Source organism: Polyodon spathula, chromosome 11 (assembly GCF_017654505.1).
Source record: "Polyodon spathula isolate WHYD16114869_AA chromosome 11, ASM1765450v1, whole genome shotgun sequence".
NCBI classification, from domain to species: Eukaryota; Metazoa; Chordata; class Actinopteri; order Acipenseriformes; family Polyodontidae; genus Polyodon; species Polyodon spathula.
Window position 1 is genome coordinate 27,892,246 of NC_054544.1, and position 24,669 is coordinate 27,916,914.

The 24,669-nt window shown below is 41.8% G+C and overlaps 2 protein-coding genes across 8 annotated transcripts; both read left to right on the forward strand.

Moving 5' to 3' along the window:
- The first annotated feature begins 4,291 nt into the window (after nt 1–4,291).
- On the forward strand, nt 4,292–7,586 carry LOC121323032 (dynein light chain Tctex-type protein 2B-like). Its single transcript, XM_041263752.1, has 5 exons — nt 4,292–4,534; nt 4,987–5,120; nt 5,603–5,672; nt 6,119–6,182; nt 6,570–7,586. The coding sequence occupies exons 1-5, from the start codon at nt 4,482–4,484 to the stop codon at nt 6,615–6,617; spliced, it is 369 nt and encodes a 122-aa protein (XP_041119686.1). The 5' UTR covers nt 4,292–4,481; the 3' UTR covers nt 6,618–7,586.
- Nucleotides 7,587–7,732: 146 nt separating this feature from the next.
- On the forward strand, nt 7,733–16,678 carry LOC121323030 (choline-phosphate cytidylyltransferase A-like). Of its 7 annotated transcripts, none has more exons than XR_005951111.1 (10): nt 7,985–8,760; nt 10,151–10,267; nt 10,480–10,579; nt 10,775–10,891; nt 11,176–11,327; nt 11,916–11,994; nt 12,309–12,451; nt 12,606–12,794; nt 13,246–15,241; nt 16,133–16,678. XR_005951111.1 is itself a non-coding variant. In XM_041263747.1 (10 exons), exons 1-9 carry the CDS (start codon nt 8,665–8,667, stop codon nt 13,447–13,449), a joined length of 1,197 nt encoding a protein of 398 aa, XP_041119681.1. In that variant the 5' UTR covers nt 7,985–8,664; the 3' UTR covers nt 13,450–13,498; nt 15,054–16,049. The 7 variants fall into 7 exon arrangements, 5 of the variants coding, with proteins under 5 accessions (XP_041119683.1, XP_041119681.1, XP_041119680.1 ...); XR_005951112.1 differs by having other exon boundaries at nt 16,136–16,678; XM_041263747.1 differs by lacking the exon at nt 16,133–16,678 and having other exon boundaries at nt 13,246–13,498; nt 15,054–16,049.
- Nucleotides 16,679–24,669: the final 7,991 nt, after the last annotated feature.

The window sequence follows — 24,669 nt, forward strand, 5'->3', positions numbered from 1 at the left end:
TTTGTTATTTTGGAAAAACAAGTAACTATAAAAGATTATACAATCAAAGCAAATGGAAGAAACAGCGCGGGTCCCTCCTGAAACAGCACGGGTTCCTTCTGAAACAGCACGGGTCCCTTCCATGTGAGGTACTTCTGTCCTGAAACAGCACGTGTCCCTCCCATGTGGGGTACTTCTGTCCTGAAACAGCGGGTGTCCCTCCCATGTGAGATATTTCTGTCCTGAAACAGCACGAGTCCCTCCTGAAACAGCGCGTGTCTCTCCCATGTGAGGTACTTCTGTTCTGGAACAGTGCATGTCCCTCCCATGTGAGGTACTTCTGACCTGAAACAGCGCATCTCCCTCCCATGTGAGGTACTTCTGTCCTGAATGTAATAGAAATATGAAAAACATTTAATGACAGACCAGGCCAGTCTACTATATAGAGTTTACAGCAGATGTGCTGGCATCAAGTGGATTGTTTTTTCTTGTGTATTTGTTTTTCTGTTATCTTGTCATTTCTTTCATCCCTATTATAAACTGCGGAATAAAGAGTGAGCTGCAAACATGTTTGTGCATCAAACTGTGGTTGAACCTCCCCCACTAAAAAAACTGATGATCTGGACTTAATCATTCATTTAAACAAATGCCCTTTAATATGAAATCTTTCCAGCAGTGGCAGGATCTGTGTGACTCCTCTGCCTACTAGAGGTAATCTTTCTGTTCGATCTAAAACACGAGAGCAGCGATGCTTCCAGAGCCCTACACTTTATCAGACAGGATCACAGTGCTGACTCTGTTCTTTTGCATATGCTTACATATTAATACCACTCTTTAATATCAACATTTGCTTAACGAAAAAAAAAAAACCTACATTGTTAAACACCTTGGAAAGTTCACATTTATAGATACGGAGATTTGAGGAAAATACTGTAGGTGTTGGTTTAGAATTAAAGTGCAGAATTGACTTGTTTTATTGTTCATTACTAAGGTGCATGAAGAGAGGAAAAAAGAGAAGAGAGTTTCGCCACTCATTACCACTCAGTGTGACAGTGCTGGAGATCAGAGAATGGGGTGTTTTATAAATCATTATTAAGGTGCAGTGTAACAGTGCTGGAGATCAGAGAATGGGGTGTTTTATAAATCATTATTAAGGTGCAGTGTAACAGTGCTGGAGATCAGAGAACGGGGTGTTTTATAAATCACTATTAAGTTGCAGTGTAACAGTGCTGGAGATCAGAGAACGGGGTGTTTTAGAAATCATTATTAAGGTGCAGTGTGACAGTGCTGGAGATCAGAGAATGGGGTGTTTTATAAATCATTATTAAGGTGCAGTGTGACAGTGCTGGAGATCAGAGAATGGGGTGCTTTATAAATCATTATTAAGGTGCAGTGTGACAGTGCTGGAGATCAGAGAATGGGGTGCTTTATAAATCATTATTAAGGTGCAGTGTGACAGTGCTGGAGATCAGAGAATGGGGTGCTTTATAAATCATTATTAAGGTGCAGTGTGACAGTGCTGTAGATCAGAGAATGAGGTGTTTTATAAATCATTATTAAGGTGCAATGTGACAGTGCTGGAGATCAGAGAATGGGGTGCTTTATAAATCATTATTAAGGTGCAGTGTGACAGTGCTGTAGATCAGAGAATGAGGTGTTTTATAAATCATTATTAAGGTGCAGTGTGACAGTGCTGGAGATCAGAGAATGAGGTGTTTTATAAATCATTATTAAGATGCAGTGTGACAGTGCCGGAGATCAGAGAATGGAGTGTTTTGTGTTCATTCTGACAGTGTATGTTACATGTGGACAGCACCAGGAATGGTCTCTCCAGCCTCCAACCCCATCCACTCTTTAAGGGGCTGGGTTTCCATAAAGAAGACGAAGCTGCTTCTGCTGCAGAGAGGGATCTATTTGATATTGCCTATTACAGTATATTATGTGGGGTCTCCCTTCTATATTTACCAAAATCCAACCCCTTTCTGTTTTAAAGACCATTAGATGCTACCACCCACATAATACAATTAGGTAACAGACTATATACACACATCACAACAGTTATTATCAACATGCTATAACTGACATTTATCAAATTGAATTATCAAGAATTAATATCTGGGATCTGTTTTGGATTTAATGTCCTGTGTACAAATTGGATTATTTCATTTTTACTTTCATTTATCGCTCAATAATTACTCCGTAATATATATATATTTTGAAGCATAATATAAATATGCTTGATGACTTGGCAACAAAAGCCTGGTAAAGCCATCATTTTGACAAACATTATCTTCGCTTTACAGCTCTGCCTTCTATCTTATGTAGCAATCATAGAGATGAACCAGAGGTTAGTTAATCTGAACCTCCCACTCCAGAAACAGTGCTGAGACCAGCAGCGGGTCTTGTGTCCCCCGAGTCCAGCCAGTAACCATAGTGCTGAGACCAGCAGCGCCTCCTGTGTCCCCTGAGTCCAGCCAGTAACCATAATGCTGAGACCAGCAGCGGGTCTTGTGTCCCCCGAGTCCAGCCAGTAACCACAGTGCTGAGAACAGCAGCGCGTCCTGTGTCCCCTGAGTCCAGCCAGTAATCACAGTGCTGAGACCAGCAGCGGGTCTTGTGTCCCCCGAGTCCAGCCAGTAACCACAGTGCTGAGAACAGCAGCGGGTCCTGTGTCCCCTGAGTCCAGCCAGTAACCACAGTGCTGAGACCAGCAATGGGTCCTGTGTCCCTTGAGTCCAGCCAGTAACCACAGTACTGAGACTAGCAGCACTGGGTCACTGCCACTACAGAGATGCTGTATGAGAAGAGATCCCCTCGCCCACTCTGTACAATTGACCATGGCAGTATTCTTTTTTTTCTGATTTATATAAATAGCAGGTTAAATATTAACCCCTTAACTGCTGGAGTGAAATGAGTCACATAACAACAGCATCTGTTGTTATTTAAAAAAACCGCATGGGGGAGGAAAGTTTAACTTTGCACAAATATGCCACCACCCCCTCCTCCTTCCCCCTTCCCCGAGGGACCCGCTGCTGAATCCGAAGTCTGACTTGTAGCGGCCGATGTGCATCCTGTTCCACAAGCTCTCCACCCACAGAAATGGGTGTGAAAGGTTCTGCTACCGGCTCTACACTTATCGAGCACACTTTCGCCCCCAGTCCTCGCGTGTAACCACAAGCAGACTCCGTACACAGCATTGCTGCTGATTAATCAGCGCTCCGGGTCAGCGCCAGAGTGCAAGCAGCCTCTGGAGTAGCCGCGCACATCCAGGACCAGACCTCCATAATGTAAAGCGGATGTTAGCCACTGCTGTTTTTTTTTCCCCTTAAAAGTGATGCAGCAGCGCAAGCTTACCCGTGGAACTGCGTATTTGTGGCTTCCACTCAAAGGAACTGACTTCAGTTCAGAGGCTCTCTGCAGCGCCCTTGTCTTGTTTTTGTTGAAACGTGTGCATTTTCAGCGCTGGGCTTGGTCTGTGACATTGTAATCCTGGTTAAAGAGCAGGTACATTTATTAACCACATATGCTGTGTCTACATGCGTATAGAATACGGTAGTGTGCTTTACCATGCTTCTGTGCATTGCTTTTACCGTATGTAACAATGCATAGTAGGCTGTGTGGTCTAATGGTTAAAGAAACGAGTTTGCAAACAGGAGGCCCTCAATTCAAATCCCAACTCAGCCACTCACTCGTTGTGTGACTTAGAGCAAGTCATTTAACCACATTGTGCTCCGTCTATCGGGTGAGGAGGAGACGTTGTTGTAAGTGACTCTGCAGCTGATGCATAGTTCACACTCTTGTCTCGTATCTTGTAAAGCGCTTTGTGATGGTGGTGCTCTATGAACAATAAAAAAGATTATTATATAGTAAAGCACAAGTAGTCATCGTAAAGAATAGCGAGGTAGGGTAAAGCGTATTAATAAGCATGGCATACAATGGTAAATGAACAGTATAGGAAAAGCCGTGGTAAACCCTTGTAAAGTCGGATTATGCTGTGGCTTGGACCTGGGAAAGACTGATATATTTTTTTTATTAGCACAATTATTATTTTGGCCTGTTTAAAAAGTTGTGGCCACAATAATTTAAAAATGACATAGGAACTGTGCTTGTCACAGCGGCGCGATACATGTATCGACTAACGGCGTGTTGCTAAACACAATCAGTGTAGAAATTTCTTGGTCTTACCCACATTTGTCTGATGGTGGCGCTCGTTTCTACGACGTGGTCTCTCATTCAATATAGTAGCACTTGACGAGAGCTCATCGACTTTTTTCACCACGGTCACATGACGAGGGGAGACAAGCACTCCTCCTGTTAGTCTTCACCAGCCATTCGGCCAGCAAGGTGTTGTTGTTATGGCAACAACAGTGAGCGGAAGCGTAGATAAACAGCAGCAATCTCGACTTGAGTTTGTAATGCTGTGTGTATCAGTGCCGAATGAATGAATAAAGAAGTACACTTATTTAAATAATTCAATTCGAAAAGCTTTTGAATCTTCAGCGATGGGAGAATCGACGGATAATTCGTACGTCATCAGACCCAACTTCCAGCACAAGTAAGTTTGGGACGGGAGTTCACTTATTACAAAATCATATATTATGTTCATAGCGAATTGGTTGGTCATCGCTTGTATGCAGTTAAGAAACCCAGGTTGTAAAGCGTTAAAACAGTGCAACTAAATACGTCTTGGAAAGTAACATGACACTAGAGTTAGAAATTATGACGATCGTCTAGTCGTTAACAATTGTAGAACACACAAACAAGTTTTAAATACATTATGGCTTTCCGTAACACGCGAAATTAATGAGTTTATTTCAACATTACGAAAATCACAGCAAAATGTATAGTTCTGCACAGAAGGCAATCAGACCCGTGTGTGTTTTTTAACACCAGAGTAACTTTATATGTGTGAGTACTGATGTAGTGTACTTTGCCTTTGTCGCTGGCAGCGTGTTTTATGAACCTGTCTGTGTTGGTATTTTCCACTTGTTTCACCGAATTAACCAGGTTCAAACCGGCGGCAGCGAAAGAGTGTATCCACCAGGTCCTGAAGGAGGAGCTGGCGAGTAAGGAGTATGACCCAGAGCAGGTGCCAGCTCTCACCCGCAGCTTGTCTGAAACAATTAAGGACAAGCTGAAAGGTGCTGAATTACAAGTGCATGCAGGGATATAAATAAGACTCCCATTGCAAAGCAGTTTGATGTATTTCTGGTTTTACTAGGAGTTTAATAAGACACACCTGACATGAGCCTGTTACCTATATACTGTGGCTGACCAGCATTTAATAAAACCAGGCATGGGTGAGACTGCTATGCAAGAGCAGTCTTATTTCCATCCCTGAAATGAATGAATCGTCTGTATAATTGAACTGTTTTATGGCTGGAGCTGTAACTGTTCCTCTGCATGTGGATCTGTAACTTTTGTGGAAAATACAAACAAACAAGAATAAATAAATAGATTAACACAAAGACTGCTTTATATGACATGTAAAATAAGAATACTATGAATCTGCTTTAGATTCAATATGCTTAAAAGTGTTGTGCATTTCTGAACAAGCAAAACCTGTGATAGACTACCACCTTAATGCAATGTTTTTAATAATAGTCTCATGTGTTCTGTGCAGAGATGGGGTATGACAGATACAAGCTGGTGGTGCAGGTTGTGATTGGAGAGCAGAGAGGGGAAGGCGTCAAGTGAGTTCTGCTCTGTCTTGTTCTGCTCGCTTTCTTTTGTTCTGCTTGCAGTCTCTTTAGTTCTGCGCTCTCTCTAGTTCTGTTGTCTCCAGTTCTGCTCTCTCTCTAGTTCTGTTCTGCTCTCTAGTTCTGCTCTTTTGTTTGCTCTCTTTTGTTCTGCTCTCTCTTTAGTTTTCATTCATGTGAAGTTTAACAGCCCCTAGCAGTTAATTTTCCCTTCACCTCTGTGAGGTGAAGGTGAAGCTGAAGTTGAATACATCTATTCTAAAACATTTCTCTAGCCCATAGCATGTGCATGTCTCTGCACTTGGGCAGCGGCACACTACCGATCCCCTGTTGCATATCAAGCAGGTAGAGGAGGAGAGCAGTTGGGATTACAGTGGTCAGTGTTTTCTGGTCATTCTGATGCAGAGAGGTTACTGACAGCTCTTTGTGTTTCCTTGCAGGATGGCAGCTCGCTGTTTCTGGGATGCTGACACTGACAGTTACGCCCAAGATCTGTACATGAATGTAAGTGTTGGCAGGGTTCAGTGCTAGGGGTTGGAGAAATGTTTCTTGTATGTGCTTTAAGACAGATTTGATAGTCTCGAGCATATATGCTCAGTAGACTACCTAGATCTATTTATAAATTAATATGATTTACAGTTCATTGAAAACTCGTCATGTACTGTATCATACTGTATGTTTTAGATTCAACAACATTATTAAAATGAAGCATTGTGCTGTAAAATAAATGGGTTGAAAGACAGAAGCTGGATTACTTTGACAACTGTTGACATCCTTGTGTTAAAGTAGATGCAGAATTCTTAAGTTTTGTTTTGTTTTTTTAATTATTATTTTGGAAAAGGTCTGCACCAAATGTGAAATTTGAAAGTCCTTGTGCTTGTTTGTTTCCAGGACAGTCTGTTTTGCGTGGCTGCTGCATTTGGCTGTTTCTATTACTGAAGGACATGATCAAAGAACAATTCCCACCTAAGCTAAGTGTATATATGTGAATGTGTGATTGTCCAGGAGATCCTTCTGCTGCACCTCCCTCTCCTGGTACTGCAGATTGACCCCTGCTGGTAGAGGTTGAGAGAAGCAACCAGTCTGTGGTCTGTGGCTCGCTGGAATTTCAAGGAGATCAAGCACTGGGAACGTTGGGTTTCCACTCCTGTCTTCATGAGCCCATTATCCACGCAACACATTTTTCCAAGCTTTTCAACAATTACAAAACGTGTCTCATAAAATAAAACATTTAATGTTAAAAGCAAACTTGGAAGATCTTAGAAAGCAGTAATTGTATATATTCCAGTGCAAATTAAAAGAGAGAAAAAAAACCCAAACATATCCTTTGACAGTTTTTGTAGTCTAAGGTAATAGTGTGCACATACAGTTGGTCAAAACCTGAAGTGGATTCTTGCTGGACTGAGCCACTGGATGGCAGTACATACTCCAGTGGAAGTGGAGTAGGTGACTGAACCAGGAGAACCTTGGAGAAACAAACACTCTGCCTTCCATTCAGAGTCATAGCAGAAACCCCATGCCCAGAGTGCTCTGCTACAATTGACTGATTACAAGTGAAAAGCATTCCTGTGTTTGTTTTTATTTTACTTCTGTACAATTTGAGAAGAGATGATCTAATCTAATGAAACGCAACATTAAAAGATGGTCTCCTATGCTGCTGTTTTACTGACATTGACTCTTCTATTAAAGGTACATAAGTGTGTGACCCACCTGTACTATATGCAGAACAATGTTATTCAGTAGGCTACACCAATTAATACTGGGCTTGTCTGTACATCTCAGAGGTATCAGACAAAGCTCTTTGTTGCCCTCTGACAAACTAACAAATCTGCTTTGCCCATGGGGTCTGAAACTCACTTGTAACCGGGATATGCAGCTTTTATATATTGCACAATACATGTGTGGGATTGCATTTGCAACAAATTACAAGTGTATCCGATGTTGTCTTGTACACGATTCTTCCAGCCAGTAGATGGCGGAGTCAGGTGCAAAGACGATTATGAAGAGGATCAGATTATCTCTACACGGTTTGAATTGAACACATCATTTCCTGAGCGAGCGCGTTGCAGTTCCTGCTTAGCTGTCAGGTCCCTATGGGCTCCGGTTTCTTTAAGGGTTCTTGTTTATTATTTATATCAGAAATTTCTGGCACGAATTTGTACAGAGCAAGGGGCAGGATACACACTCGCAGAAAGAGGCTGGCACGTAATAAACTAAATATACAGTTATAGTTTTTAAGAAGAATTCACGACCCGGTAACAGTACAGACAGTACACTACAAAAACAGGTTAGTTGTTGCTTTTTACATAGACTTTTAAAGTTTAAAAAGTAGAGCAAAGACAAAGATATTATAATATGCCGAAGGAATTCGTGTATTTTAACGCCGGATGGACCAAAGTCTAAGGCAGAAAAAACTACGAAAAGATAAGAAGACTAGAGGCGATAATTCAAGTTGACTTTCATTAGTGAAAGTTACCTGGCTAGAAAGACGATTCATGTTTTATTAACGAACTGATACTTGCACGGCATGCATTAGTAAACAGGAAAAGACAAACGATTTTATCAGAGAATCGGAAACGATCAGATAATGCGTTAAGTTATACCTTGTGTGTGCAACTAGTAAAAGATAGCCATAGGCCTATAGACGGGAGGCCGAGGGTGGGAAAATTAATCTCATAATTCTTACTTCATCCCAGTTTTTATAAGAAGCAGATTTGATTATGCCAAGTCTATGTAGTGGCATGGTACGATTAGGTTCTCATTTTACACGAAGCAAGACAGAGATACGCTCTTGTGTGTGGTTTCTTCATATATAGCATTTCTGAGATTTCTGAAGTTGTGGCGAGTGTACAGCTCCAAAATTAAGTAGCCACAATTAAACGTGTTTGGGTGTTTCTTTGCTATGTATTTATTTATTTTAATAAATCAATACGGCATCCCTTTGGACCAGGGGAGTAGAGAGACCCCAAATCACTAGAACAATACGATGACAAATCGTCCAGTTTCAGAGAAAGGAAGGAACTCATTAGATCGTTTTACAGCGCTCTGGTCCCTCTCGCCGGAGTTCCTCAACAAGCACCGGGTATGAGGACTGTTGGCAAAGTCACACAGTAACCAAGCCTCTCATTACTGTCATGTAACCTGTACAAAATATGACATTTGGACCGTTTGAAAGAGCAGGGTGAGCGAGCGGCCTGTAAATAGCGTCACAACGCTGGTGATTGATTGTTCTTATTTTATAACCTCAAGACAAATCGCCCAGTTTCAGAAAAAAAAAGGAACTCATTAGATCGTTTTAGAGCGCATTTTGGTAACTTGTTGTTTGCAGTCACTAAAGCAGCAGAGGCACACGATTGTCACTCTGTTTATGTGAGTGATATTTTAAATCTGTGGAAGAGAACAAAATAAAATAAAGAGGGTTATCCACTTACAGATCTGTTATAATATTGATAGCAATAATAAAACCACCTGAGAGACAGTGGGTGTGCAGATGTTTCCTGCAAGAACCACGGAACTGGATAAGGAGGGGCGATGCAGTTTTATGCAGCTGTCTCCGCATGACCCCCCCCAGCCGCTATTTATACTGCCCCTACTGTGGGTCATGATCAGGTTTCAAGCCCTTTGAAAGAGCAGGGTGAGTGAGCGGCCTGTAAACAGCCTCACAACGCTGTTGATTGATCATTCTTTTATTATATCTTGTAGGCATCTCTCCAGAGCAGGGAGAATGTACCGCAGTGTACCGACACAAGGGGAGGTGTTTCCACTTCAGCTTGCATTGCTCTGTAATCCTTATTATTCTGTATTAATACAGATACTACCTGTAGAAACCTAGAGTTGAGATTCGTGATCCCGACAATACCCTAAAAACCAGTCCAGCTTGTATTGACTGGATAGAGAGGCAGAGACAGCTTGGATTTCCTGTGGCATGTGGAGATGATTAAATAACACAGATACAAAGACACAGTCATTTGGGTGGAAGTTCATTCTGTATCTATGTGGTGCAACAGTGCCATCTAGGCAGAAAAAGCATATTTTCAGTATGTAAAAATACGTTCTTACGAACTAAATTCCTTATGTATCATTGTAGCATTTTGTACGGTGCTGTGATATTTGCGGGTGTTGCAGTAAATCTAGATTGATAACCAGGCAAATTACAAAAGTAATTTTACTAGTAATCTTACTAAACTGTGCTGCCTTGTTTTTCCAGAGTAAAGTTAAAAATACTTTTCTGGGACCACACCTGCTTTTCTGTCAAAGCAATACAGTATTGGTAACATAACCTGAATATTAACAGTGTAGTCTGTTTTTTGTGTCTGTAGTCCTCTGCTGCTCTTGGGTTTTGTGTGTGTGTGCGCGTCTGTGGTGCGTGCGTGTGTCTATGTGCGTGTATGTGCGTCCGTGTGTCTGTATGCCTGCATGCAGCGTGCTGAAACACTGCTGCTTGACCTGTTGCTAACCTGCTTGAATCCCAGGTCTCGGAGATGGAGGCTCACGGCTCAGGCAGGTCCTCACGGAAGAGGAAGAAGGAGGGCTCGAACGGGGAGGCAGAGGAAGACTTCACACCAGTGAAGATGCTGCGCTGCTCCATGGTAGGTGGTCTGGGGGCAGGGGGCAGAGAAGGGCATTTTATAAGGAAAACTACACAGTACTACCAGCTAATTAGTCCAGTCAACAGCAATGACCGTCACCTGATTGTCAGCACCTGATTTGTGTGGAGAGCTCAATCTGAATAATGGAATAACTGGTTCGTGCAGGACTAGTGCAGTGTGTGTTGTGAGACGTGTATCCCGGTCTCTTTCAGGGTCTGACTGAACCGGCCCTCTTTGCAGATGAGATCAAGGTCCCACACAATACTCCATACATCCGGGTAACCTTAGAGGAGGCCCGTCGTGGCACGCCATGTGAGTACTGGGCTGGGACCAGAACCGGGGGAAAGAAATGGATACTAGAAACTGGTTCCTAGAATTACAATCCACCCCAGCAGATCATTTTCATACTGTTCTGTCTCCTGGTGGTTCATCTCTTCTGTACTATTGGGGATGCATGAACACCCTTTCCTGTTGGCTCACCTGTTCTTCCCCTTTCTTCTCTCTCAGTGGAGCGGCCGGTTCGGGTGTATGCCGACGGGATCTTCGATATGTTCCACTCCGGCCATGCCCGCGCGCTCATGCAGGCCAAACAGCTTTTCCCTAACACACACCTCATAGTGGGAGGTGAGTCACAGAGACTGTGCTGTTAGCCTTTGGTATTTCTGTATGGTTGGGGACAGTGCTGTTTTTGTTTGCAAGTGTGGAGAGTGGATAGTTGTAAACTGAGTTTAAATAATTATATATTTTTTACATGTATTTATATACATAAGTCTTATTTCCATCCCTGCCAACCAATATTTGGTATTTGTATTTTTTGACAATGGATAAATGTTTAGGCAACATTATAAATGTTTAATGGTTGGCACACATTTACATGTCTGAACTCTAAACTGTCCCCACCCCCCCAGTGTGCGATGACAATCTGACCCACAAGTTCAAGGGTTTCACGGTGATGAACGAGGACGAGCGGTATGACGCGGTGAGTCACTGCCGCTATGTCGACGAGGTCGTCCGCAACGCGCCCTGGTCCCTCTCGCCGGAGTTCCTCACCAAGCACCGGGTATGAGGACTACTGGCAGAGTTGCACAGTAACCAAGCCTCTCATTACTGTCATGTAACCTGTACAAAATATGACATTTGAACCGCTTGAAAGAGAAGGCTGAGCGAGCGGCCTGTAAACAGCATCACAACGCTGGTGATTAAGCATTCATATTTTATAACCTCTAGACATCTCTCCAGAGCAGGGAGTTATTAACCACAGCGTACCAACATAGGCCTGCTGAGGAGAGAGTTCAGGGCTGGAAACAATGCTGCTTTTACTGTACATGCGCACGCTGCTCCAAGCTACCCTGCTGTCCTGTGCAGATCATGTGCTGTCAAAAGGAGAGGTGTTTTCTCTTCAGCTTGCATTGCTCAGACGCGGTCTGTGCTCTTGGGTCTCATTAAGCGGCAATGTAAAAGGATTTTTAAATGACTTTTTAATTTTTAATTACTTCCAGTCTGAGCAGCAGTTTTGAGAGCATACCTCTGTGTGAACAGCAGGTTTGAAAGTGTACCTCGATGTACCATGTCTGACAGTAGAAGAGCAGCTTTGTTTTGGTCACTGGTGGAATTGCTGTCTGTTTTAAATGGTATTTTAATATTTCAGATTGACTTTGTGGCCCATGATGATATTCCATACTCCTCTGCAGGAAGTGATGATGTCTACAAGCACATTAAAGAAGCAGGTGTGTATCACAGCTGGTCAGACTCGTGCCTCCCCATTGTGTGTACTCTCCGAGTGCAGTGCAGTGTAGTGTTCAGTTTCCCTATGTGTTTAATGCAGGGGTTATCTCCGAGTGCAGTGCAGTGCAGTGCTCAGTTTCCCTATGTGTTTAATGCAGGGTTGATTGCCGAGTACAGTGCAGTGCAATGCTCAGTTTCCCTATGTGTTTAATGCAGGGTTTATCTCCGAGTACAGTGCAGTGCAGTGATTAGTCTCCCTATGTGTTTTCCAGTAAATTGCATTGTAAAGCATAGTCTCCTGCTGTCTCCCTTGCAGGCATGTTTGCCCCAACGCAGCGGACGGAAGGCATCTCCACGTCTGACATCATCACGCGGATTGTGCGTGATTACGACGTGTATGTGCGGAGGAACCTGCAAAGGGGCTACACAGCCAAAGAACTCAATGTCAGCTTTATCAACGTGAGTGAGAGGACTGTTTTATCAAATAACCCTCACCCTAAACCTAACCCTACCCCCCTAAACCAAAAAAGTAAATGGATTCCAAAGCAGTGGTTGGTAGGGTGGTGTGTGATGAATGGTATGTCTGTCTGACTGAATCTCTGCCTCTCTACAGGAGAAGAAGTACCACCTGCAGGAGCGCGTGGACAAGGTGAAGCAGAAGGTGAAGAACGTGGAGGAGCGCTCCAAGGAGTTTGTTCAGAAGGTGGAGGAGAAGAGTATAGACCTGATCCAGAAATGGGAGGAGAAATCCCGGGAGTTCATTGGCAACTTCCTGCAGATGTTTGGACCCGAGGGGGCGCTGGTAAGCGACTCAGTGAAAGGGGGAGTCCTCACAGGATAATCGTAGGGTTCTGAGGGCACTGTGTGTGTGTGTGTGTGTGAAGATGAGCAAACCTTTTTTCAGGACTCCTCCTAACTTGTTGTAGACCCTGGTTTATCCATGCTCTTGTAGCTTTTGGTTTTTGTGCTTGTGTGTGATTATTCAGGGATTGCATAGCAGTTTGATCCATTCCTGGTTTAATAAGATACACCTGAGCCTGTTACCTATACACTGTGGCTAATCAAATTCATAGTAAAACCTGGAATGGGTGAAACTGCTATGCGTTAGGAGTCTTATTCCTTTTATGACAATATTGTAATGCAGAGCAATTCCAGACCAAATCACAGATTTGTAATGAAGCCTGAAATGAGCACTCTGCAGTGGGAATATCTTTTCCATGCCTCTTATCATCTCTCACTGTTGTTTCTTGCAGAAACACATGCTGAAGGAGGGGAAGGGACGGATGTTGCAGGCGATCAGCCCACGACAGAGTCCCAACAGCAGCCCCAGCAGGGAGCGCTCCCCCTCGCCCACCTTCCGGCTGCCCTTCTTCACCAAGATCTCCCCCCCGCCATCCCCGCGGGCTGCCTCTGCCCGGGGGTACCATATCAGTGAGGACGAGGAGGACGAAGACTAAACCCTCTCGCTCACACAGCACTACAGCTCTGGGCGTACTGCACAGTGGGGTATTGAAAGCCAGCGTACTTCCACTAGCAGGGCGACAGAAAGATAACGCTGCTCCAAATGGAAATGTTTTATTTGTATTTTTATTCAGTATTAATCTACACTATTTAATCAGTGATTATGTAAAGTTGTCTTTCTGTAAAGTTAGGATTGAGTTTGAATTATGGCGCAGCTATCCTTGCTATATAGCGGCATTTAAAAAGTAACACGAAACAGGATGATAAGCTGTTTACGATTAACACTGAATATATTGGCAAAACAACGGCAGTTATCTTTATCACAGCTGTTGCTCTTTCTCATGTTTCTTCGATTTTGTCAGCTGTTGTTACTCTTTGTTTCTTCAATCTGTTTTTTTTATGTTGAAAAGAGTTTGACAGGTTAGCATGCCAGTAAATGCTCAGAGATGGATCGGCTCATGTTCCAGTGATGTAGAAGTTCATACTCTGTAGTATTATTGACAGTTCAAACTGTCTCCACTCTGAGGGAGGCAGCTAGCTTGTGAAAGCAGCATACCTATGTGAAAGCTATTGTCAGCTTAGCAGCTGCAGTAGAACATGTTGGTGAGATGCACTTTGGAAGATGTATAAGATTCTGTGCGCTGTTCAGTTGATCTAGTTAGTGGCAGATCCCTATAAAACCACTGATTAAACCATTACACTTGAAGGATTAAAATCACTGAAAGAGGCCCCCATGTAACCTTAATACACAAAGGGTTGTATTACACGTCTAATGGATTCGATATTTAGATGGTCTGCTAAATTGTTTTTAAAACTTTGGACAGAAGTGTCTTTGCCGACCCTAAAGACAGGCCGGTGGGTTTCTCGTGTGTGTAACTGTAAACATTGCCATAAGAGTTTATAAAACGGTAACATCTAGTTAAAGGAGGTGCAGCTTTTTATCAACTTCAGAAACATTCACTTAACACTGAACTGGTGGTACAGAGTACATCAGCAGCATCCTACGCAACACATAGAGAACTGAGTGACCCTACCACTGTGGGGAAATCCTTCTCTTTGCCTTGCTGCTATACAAACACTGGCAGCACTGGAAATCCTTCTCTCTGCCTTTCTGCTGTACAAACACGCTGGCATCGCTGGAAATCCTTTTCTTTGCCGTGCTGCTATAGAAACACGCTGGCATCCTTCTCTTTGCCTTGCTACTGTACAAACACGCTTGCATCGCTGGAAAGCCTTCTCTTTGCCTTGCTGCTATAGAAACATGCTGGCATCCTTCTCTTTGCCTTGCTGCTGTACAAACACGCTGGCATCGCTGGAAAGCCTTCTCTTTGCCTTTCTGCTATATAGACACCCTGGCATCCTTCTCTTTGCCTTGCTGCTGTACAAACACGCTGGCATCGCTGGAAAGCCACCTCTTTGCCTTGCTGCTATAGAAACACTGGCATCGTTGGAAATCCTTCTCTCTGCCTTGCTGCTATAGAAATACATTGGCATCACTGGAAATCCTTCTCTCTGCCTTGCTGCTATAGAAACACGCTGACATCCTTCTGTTTGCCTTGCTGCTGTACAAACACACCGTCTCTTTGCCTTGCTGCTATAGAAACACGCTGGCATCACTGGAAATCCTTCTCTCTGCCTTGCTGCTATAGAAACACTGGCATCGCTGGAAATCCTCTCTGCCTTGTTGCTATAGAAACACACTGGTATCGCTGGTTTCTGGTTGGAGATCCGCTCCTGTACAAGTCACTGGAAGGTCTCCTGAGGTATCCGGGAGCATTCCTGTTACAGGTGTGTGTGTGTGTGTGTGTGTGTGTGTCAGTCATTGTAAATGCCTAGCTGTGAGGATGTATTTATTACCATGATTTACCTGTTGTAGTGTTAGCTTCTGTGAGGGAGCGCTGCCCTGGGCTTCTTTGCCACTATACCCAAACCACTGCCCAGGGGATTACTGAAAAGAGGCAATGCACACACACATTGTATATGTACCTATGCAGAAGTCTAAATCACACTAATGTCTGCTACTTCTCTACCTGATTTAACATTTAATACCAGACTGACTTTGTTACAGATAAAAGTAGGGGAGGAGGGGGGTATTTGGGTTCTTACATAAAAATGCTGTTGATAGAATTATTGATAAGGAACGTTGGTGATCACTGAAGCTCGATAGTTTCTGCAGTATAATCTATATGAAAGTTTGGGGCACTTTTAAAATGAGGCTGTGCTGATGTAGCAGTTTGTGGGGAGGTGTAAGGGCTTTCTATAACAAAAAGCTTGATTCTTGCTTTGTGATGTCCAGCAGACAGCCTGAGGGGGTCTCTCTTTGAATCATCATTTTCAGTAAATCTGTGTTTTCAAATCTACTTTATTGATATATCTTTGTTTGGGGGTGGGCAGAAATGTGTCCACTCTTTTTTAACCCTAGTGATTACCAGAAAAACAAACTTACCCAAACAGGCTGTCTCCTTACTCTGTTGGGGGCATTAAGTGGTTTACGGGAAATATCTAATTGTTGAAGTTGTCTGATTTTAGTTTTAGTTTTTAATAAAAATTGTCTTTACTGTGTTTTAATGGTATAACAAAGCCATAGTTTATAAACTTTATTTTGTACTGTGTCTGTTTTCTTTCTTCATTTGAATCCCAAATTCCTGTGTTTTTTAATTGTTTTTCTCTCTTGTATAGCAGCGAGTGTCTGAAATCAGCACCTGGCCACCTGTCTCTAATTGCCTGGAGTCACTGCTGAGCAAACAGACAGGCTTGTGAGCCCACTGTCCAGTTCAGTAACTTGGATTATCAATGTGAACTGGGATCGAGCCCGGTTTGGATAACTGAACACTTTTGATACTGGAGTTTAATCAATGTTGTGTATACTTACAGCAGATTGTATTGCAAGTTTACGTACTGGTCACCTATAAAAACTCCAACATATCCATTGTTTGTGTTGGCATTGCAAATGTTGTATATACCTGTACACTGGACCTTGTTGCTGGTTCTGGCTTATCGCTGCATTGCCTGCATGTATTCCAGTTCCATAGGTCAAGGAGGGTTAAGTGGCTGCTTTATTTTAGTCTGTAATGTATAGGCTTCATTACACAGCCTGTAGAGTTCACACCACTACCAGAGTTCCTGTTTGCCTGTTCCGTTTGGTTTATAGAGGTACTGGGTACAGTGTAACTGGAAATGCAAATTGCACGCAGATGGTAAGTGTGTGTGTGTGTGTGTGTCTATGTCTATATATATATATATATATATATATATATATATATAGATAGATAGATAGATAGATAAAATACATTCTAAGAAAATGAATAAAATAATATTGTCTGTCTTGTTTTTTTGTTTTTCTTTTCCTTTTTTGGGTTGATTTGGAAGCATGGTCTGTGGGTGCAGTAACGGAGTACTGCAATCATGCAGGAAGGGGTGTGCTCGCTTTTTCCGAACTTGCATCTATTTGCTGCAGTGCGTCTTTTGCCCCCTAGAGGACAGCAAAGTGCTTTGTTCAGTAAACTGTTCTTACTGGGCTCCTTTTGAAAACAGCACCTTTAAAGACTATGCTTATATAACACTTTACAGCCTAGTCTTTGTATATTAACCTCCCAGTCTTGCTTATACCCATTCATCTTGTAGCCCGTCCTAATTTAAATGTAGCCCTTCTGTCTCTTCTGGTGCAACTTGTATTCCTACTGCAAGAGCATGAGCTCGCTATGGGTTCTGAATCTCAGGAGACACGTGTAATAGGATTCTCCTGCTTGCGTTTCCTGTGCTAAACTCACCCACTCGATAAAGACGCTGTGCAATCCAGGATACCATTAACGCGGAAGCAGCGGGGTTCTGAAAAATATAGCGTCACCCATCGCCATGTGTTGCTACAACTGTTTAAATAACATACTGTGACAGAGATCGAATGACGCTTGGTGTTAGATCTCCTTCCCGACCTGTGAGGGCACTAGAAAGAAGGAACAAAGTAACCTTAAGCTAACCGGAGCTAGCCAAACAACGTGGCATCCGAGGATTGGACAAGTGGATGCGCTTGTTAACCTAGGGGTCATGGACGAGGATATAAATAGGGGGCCGTAGCTTCAGTGATCTGTTCCTTTGCAGATGGTTAGCAATGACCTAGAAGGAGCCCGTAATTTGTGAGTAAAAACCGTGAGTGTTCTGAGTGTTAGTCTGACTTATAACACTTTGTTTGTGTTGTTTGTCTTCAAGAGTACTAGCACGAGCCGGAGCTATAGCAGCAGGCCAGCATTAAACCTGGACATCAACACTCACGTTTCACTTCAGAACTGTGTTTGCACCACGAGCACCTAATTCACACACTGTAGGAACTGTGTGTTTGTGTTTTGTGTGGGTGAGAAAAGACTGGACTTTTGGTTGCGGTTCAAAACTGGGGGATTTTACAAACAGGATTGATACATGCCTGCCATAAGGCTCTGGACATTATAATCATTAATAAACACCCTTGCACCTGTAAATCATTTGTCTGTGTGATTAATCCACTCTGCACTGCACTCACCTGCAAGTATTCACCACTTTGCCACACATACCTATAATTTTTCTTTTCATTATTACCATCCTGACAACTTTTTACACTTATAACTTTAAAGTCTGTTTCAAAGCTGTTTTTTAAATGTCCGCTCTAGTGCACTGGGGTTTGAGATCTGTCCTCTAAAGTCACTACAGGAAGAGCGATTTAAAAAAAAAAACAAGTGCTCTGGCTTTTCTGTCCTGTACCACATCATCTTTTGACAATGTGGGTAATAATTCTTACACTATCAGTGCACTAGAGCGGCCATTTTGAAAAGAGCTTTGAAGCAGACTTGAAAAATGATGTGTAAAAAGTTGTAAGGATGTTAACAATGAAAAGAAAAATGACAGGTTTGTTATTTAAACAGTTGTAGCAACACTTGGGGACCATTTGGAATGAAGCATTCAGCCTGTAAACGGTCATTGTCCTGAAACCATGAAGATCATGCAAGATGGGGTCGGAACTGATTAAAACCAGCATTTTCCTAATGAGATGTTGTCTGTTTTGTTAGATACTTGTCAAATGACTGATTTGCTCTTTTTTTACCTTAATGAATAAACAGAACTCTTGAGTTATATGTATGCTAAATTATTTAGTATTTATAGCTTAAATCATAGCTGGAAATCAGTTTCTTTTTAAAATAATTTTTGTTCCGTAATAAGTAAAAGTTAATCAAATAGCTTTTTTTAAAAATATACATTCCAAACGAATGCATTTTTCTTTGACACTGTGCGCAGCACATTACATTCATTCATAGTGCAGTTTTTCCATAGATTGACTGCCTCCATGTGCCATAGGAAGTGAAGAGCATCAGTCTTATTTTCTCTTTATAATAAAGAAAGCAATGATCTAGTGTCCTTCTGGTTTCTATGGAATGATACTGAGGTTCCTATACCAGTATAATTGAATGTCAAGTATGTTGCTATGGCAGGTGGATGTGACAGTGCTCAGATCCAGTTCACCCTACAGGAGGGCTTGGTGACACACTGTTTAAAATCCATTGCCCACTAATGCATGCTGTTGCAGGATGCCCTTCTACCCTCAGGCTCTTATGACCTGGGTCTCTGTTGCAAGGCATTACAATGGAGTGTTAACATTAAGCTGTGACAGGGTTAGTCAGGAAGCATGAGGCACTGAGAAACAGGGAGCTCATGTCGCCGTCCCCTGCACTCCTGCTAGTCCTGGAGTCATTCTCCACCATCGAGCAGCCAACCACCAAATGTTATTATTGGAGGGAGATGGACAGAGGGTGTTTGGGAGCTCCACTGGTGATGTGGAGATATTGCAGAACCGCAGCTTGGGCCAGAACTCTTCATCAGTTCACTCTTAATTTCAATGAGGTGGGGAGCTCGTTATAACAGTGGCAAGGACATTTCATAAACCAAAACACACAAAGGCTCAGTTTGCTGCACCTGAACACATTTTAAAAAGCAGTTTGTTTAGCATAAGCAGACACAGTTGTATGAGCAATGTTTTTATTTTATTTTAGCTGCAATGCTTCTAGCAAGACAAACTTAGTTGTAATAGTTGACAGTACGATGTGCCTCAAGCATTCTTCTTTCTGCACCTGAAAACCATTTCTCAATGAACATAGCAGTATGTTCAATGAGTTTGGGTCTGTCTTTGTGCACAAGCATAATGAAGGAAGCTCTGAACCCATGTAGCCAGTAGAGGCTCTTCACACTGCTTGCTTACAGGAAAGGCAACACTTGCGTGGTTTTAAAAAAACAAAAAAATTAACATAGTGCAAGTATACTGTATGAATGCAACAATGCCCTCAACCTCAGAGGATAACAATGACCCTGACCTAGACAATGTCCTATAATGTATCATTATGGCCCTGACCTGGACAATGTCCTATATTGTATCATTATGACCCTGACATAGACAATGTCCTATGTCCTAAATCTTACTTGGTTGAGTCCTTGGTCCATCTACTCCCCAGACTTCTCATTTATCCCCAAGTGTGGACTCCTGACTCCATTAGTAGTGGACTCAGCAGCCTAGCATGGTTTGTGGATGTGTGGGGATTTCGTTATATGTTTATTAATTGGAGTGTTACAATATTTGGTTAGGAACATTTCATTGAGATGAAAAGCATGCCATTTAGAAGAGCTCCTGTACTCGGCTTCTGGGCACAACGCCTTGACTTGGATTTCCCGTAGAAAGACCAGTGTGCTTTTCGGAGCCTCTTCTGGTAATGAACACAGATCATCATAGACCGCGAACAGATATCCGTGGCTTGACACCCCACCTTGTTCTCGTTCCCCAATTTGGACGAACAGCTGAAACAGGATGAGGCATCAAGCAGACTGGCTATACAGCCCACGTTGTTCTGAACATGTTGCAAAGTACAAACAGATGACCCTGTGCTGCCAGCTGCCTGTTTCTGCAGGAGCAGTCCTGTCTGTTCGCTGCTACCAGAGATGTCATAGGAATTGTTTTCCTGGAGTCTTCCTGATTGAAATGTGAAGAGCAGGGACTCTTGAAAGGCACTGTGCTTTGTGCAGCCTCATTCCTGTCCTTTGTTATTTGTAGTTTTCGTGTTGCTTTGTGTCTGCTGGTTAAATCTAAAGACATGGTGTTCAGATCACAAGCCCATTGCTTCTCTTATCTTGTGAACGGTTATTGATGTGCTGTAAAGCTATATCGCAAAAACAGCGATCCCTCTTTATTTCACAGTTCAATTTACAAAGTCATTTTGTCACAGTAAGGCTGTGTTGACAGTCAATTGTACATGAGCTATACTTTTCTTAGTAAAGGGTCCTTCACTGTTTCACTGACTGCAATATTTTACAGATAGCGAAGCACTGTACTTTTTATAACTAAAACATTTGAATGCATTTATTTTATTGTTAATCATTACTGTTAATAAATAAATAAAAGGTGGGCTTTACACATAAATATATCAACACATATTTAAACTAAGAAGACTCTATGGAATATAATAATAATAATAATAATAATAATAATAATAATAATAATAATAATAATAATAATGTAACCACTCCTTTTGGCCGCCAGTTTTCTTGTTATCGTTCTGGCTAGGGTTAGGGTTCAGAAGATTTGTCTCTATAGAGTTCGTCAGATGCAGCACCAGAAGCCCTGCTGGCTGTGTTCTATTGCACTATGTAACACAATTTTTGTTCCTGGGTAGTAAATGTTATTTCCTAATTGGTTATGCCTCAAAAGTATAGAACATGGCTATTATTCCCCACAAACTTTGCTTTTGTGACCAGGACAGTGATATTTCAAAATATCACTATTTCCAATGGGAAAATGTGTGTCTTCGTTCACATAAAGTCAGAAAAAAACAACATATAAATTCAAATTAACATGTATTTATACTAAAGTAATACAAAGATGACTACAAAAGATTTAGAAGTGAGTAGTTTTTCGAGATTTACAATTATACTGTAAATACAGTATAATTGTAAATCTCGAAAAACTACTATACTTTTGAGGCATAAGCAACTAGGAAATAACACTTACTACCCAGGAACAAAAAAAAATAAATTTTTTGTTATCACACAGAGGTGACACGCAAGCGTAGGATTGGATTTCTTATCGATTCTCTTCGGCTCCTTGTCTTGTTGTACAACACTTGAGGGGTATTGCTATGACATTTAAACACATTTATACAGAAAGCGTTCCCTGCAGTGCTGAGTAAGCTCTAAAGGGAGGTCACTTCCCATTCAAGTTTCTTTTTCTCATTTAGTACCTCTTTTAATCTGTGCTGGTAGTATACTTCCCTGTTCTCCAGTGGTTTGGGTCTAGTGTATTATTAAAATATCATGCTCAATAGGTCTATCTTGTGTCCTGGTAAGAATGACAAACTTTAAGGTCAGAATTTAAATGCGTCAGGAGATTTTGTGACATCCAAGATCATAACTGATTGATGAGCTTTGTACGCATAGACTGTCCACTCTCTGTACAAGAGAGACATTTTACAAATATATTGTAACTAAATAAAAGCTGCAATGAATTAGAGGTGCATTGAATCAAAGCCGTCCTGGAGCTCCAGGGGCCTCTATACCTTATTGACAATATCATGGCAAGTGTTTTGGTTTTTTACAACTTAAAATGCGACAAGAAATGTTTGACAAGAGTTTACCGGAGGAGCACTTCTTGTGCACTCTGAACCCATTTTAAACATTCATGTAAAAGCAAATACAATAACAAGTTCCCCAGCTTGTCAAGTTCAAGCACAACTGTGCCTCATTAAACACAGCTAAGTGTTTGTTTTTCTTCCCTGGGAGATAAGGAGCAAACACTTTTTTCATTTTTGTGTTGTGTTTATGAAATTAGTGCCATCATTTTTTCAACTGGAATTTAATTGCAATCTTACAATTTGATTGTGTGTCCCATGCCTACAGATAATGCATGACTGTTGATTTAAATTGATATTAATATTAACTTGATATTAAATTGATAAAGACACCCTTGTTCGGAGGTGATCAATAACCTGGTGAATACATAAAGCAGGCGAATCTGTCAATTCCCTTATATTAAAGCTGAGCGTAGTAAACCCCCAGTGTATACGTGGAAACAAATCTACTGAATTACACAATTTGATTTATTTCTCTTTCCTGAAATGTTCTCATTTCAGATTCATAACCTCACACTCCTAATGACTCAATTCCTGAGAATAAGCTACAATAAAAAGTGACCTAACTTCTGAAACAAAAAACTAAACTCAGTAAGTTTTTTTTTTCTTTTTTCTTTTCTTTTTAGCCTCAAACAAATTCCTGGCAAACTCTAATCGAAAAAGTCCATTCTTCGTGTGCTGTGAGGTTCTTTGGCATTGTTTTTGTGGAGCAGCGAGGGTGACATTCTTTCACATTCCCAAGCTGCTTATGCAGGTTATCCCTGTGATCTCTCTGCCTCGTTTCAGGAATCCCTGTCCCAGAATTCCCAGAGGAGTCAGGAGAGATAACTTTCCATTTGATATTTTACTGTATAAGGACCCCTCACTAATTCTGTCAAAGCCTGTACCATTTTACAAGACATTTCATTTTTCAGTTCCTCTTTCTAATTATTATTATTATTATTATTATTATTATTATTATTATTATTATTATTGCTTTTGTTATTATGCCTTGTTGATTATTTCAGCTAATCTCTTAAGAGAGAAGGCCAGCCGGACGCATCAACTCGTCTTGTTTATATTGCTTTGTTATAGGTTGTCAGCTGCAGTAAATACTTTTGAAGTGTAGCAGCACTGGTAAATGTACACCCCATGTATACTGAACAGACAGTATTACTTTGCACAGTGCAATCCAAAGCCACATACACACCACTCACCACTGCAGAGACCTTGAGCTTGTGATGAGATTGGAGACAGGGGTAGGATGAGGACACAGCTGTCTTTTCAAAGAGCTAATGATAATAAGAACGACAATAAAGAAAAATAATCTGCCTTGATTCTAGAAACACACAGGTGTTTTCTCAGCATGCGCCTCATAGTTCAATATCGTCAGACCAGCTTGTCTTGCTACCTCAAACCACATTGCTGGTGTGTTGTACTGTCAACAATGAGATCTGCTCCCAGTGGTAATTACACCAACAAGAAGCACTCATTGTCTTTGTAATTACATGGCAACACCAGCTTGCCATTCGCTTTCCATATTGTTAATGGTTTGCATGAATCATCCTCAACACTAGTTTTTTAATTATTACATCAAGGGAAATGCCTGATTAACAAACTGCTCAGAGAACAGCAGGCAAAGCATTAAACTGGTAACCAACCTGGGATTAAACAATGACACCTTCACACCCTCTTCAGGATAGGATGTACTCTGCTGTGCCCCACTGTTAGTGTTATTGCACTGACTGTGTTATACTGTAACTGCTGCTATTATAACATAGTTAGGTCAGTGTGACAGGTTGGCTTCAGTGGTGACGTCAGACCAGAAGAAGACACACAGCACTACGAGTGATATGGTAAATGCGCTTGCTTGTGCTGGTTTATTGTAAAATAAAAAGGATGAACAAAACAGACAAAACACAAGACATTGCACTGGTAGCCAAAACAAAGATATGAAACAAAATGGACTAACACTAAAACAAACAGCGTACTAACAGACAAACAAACACGGTGAGTCAAAACTAATTTATTTACTTTAGTTTTTAATTCTCTCCTGTCCACACCCGTTCTCCACTCACCAAACACACAACCCCGAGTGAGTGAAAACATGCTGCTTTTATGCAGCTGTACTGAGACTCGATTGCTAATCAATCATTCAATTGGAATCTCGGTACAACTGCACGTGAATTAAATTAGTGCCGTCCCGTGAACACACACTATATACTTTTTAATCTGCAAAGAGAGATGTACAATCCTCGTACCTAAATACAAATATATTTTAAATCACTTGTGTTACCCATTTATATCCCATATATACCAATGACTATACAAACCAACATTATCACACTACATACAACATAAAACACAAATAAATAGCACAGGGACGGGGCACTTTGTCACATATACCCTCCCTTGTGCAAATCACAAATGGCCTCAACAGCCACCTACCCCCTTAAAAACCCAGGAGTCCAGGTCAAAGTCTTGGGCCGGGAAGGGAGGTTTCACTGGGCCCATGGCTGAAAATGCTGTCACTCCCCTGCCAGTAATGGCATGGCTGACAGCATGGTGGTCCACTCCCACAGCGGAAAAGCTGCTCTGTCCTGT

What these genes read in the sequence shown, in the direction of transcription:
- LOC121323032 (XM_041263752.1), top strand. Translation starts at nt 4,482, where the DNA reads ATGGGAGAATCGACGGATAATTCGTACGTCATCAGACCCAACTTCCAG. An exon ending in AATTAAGGACAAGCTGAAAG is followed by an intron (nt 5,121 to 5,602) that starts GTGCTGAATTAC and finishes TGTTCTGTGCAG; the next exon opens with AGATGGGGTATGACAGATAC. An exon ending in CAGAGAGGGGAAGGCGTCAA is followed by an intron (nt 5,673 to 6,118) that starts GTGAGTTCTGCT and finishes GTTTCCTTGCAG; the next exon opens with GATGGCAGCTCGCTGTTTCT.
- LOC121323030 (XM_041263746.1), top strand. Translation starts at nt 8,665, where the DNA reads ATGACAAATCGTCCAGTTTCAGAGAAAGGAAGGAACTCATTAGATCGT. An exon ending in AGTTCCTCAACAAGCACCGG is followed by an intron (nt 8,761 to 10,150) that starts GTATGAGGACTG and finishes CTTGAATCCCAG; the next exon opens with GTCTCGGAGATGGAGGCTCA. An exon ending in GGCCCGTCGTGGCACGCCAT is followed by an intron (nt 10,580 to 10,774) that starts GTGAGTACTGGG and finishes CTTCTCTCTCAG; the next exon opens with TGGAGCGGCCGGTTCGGGTG.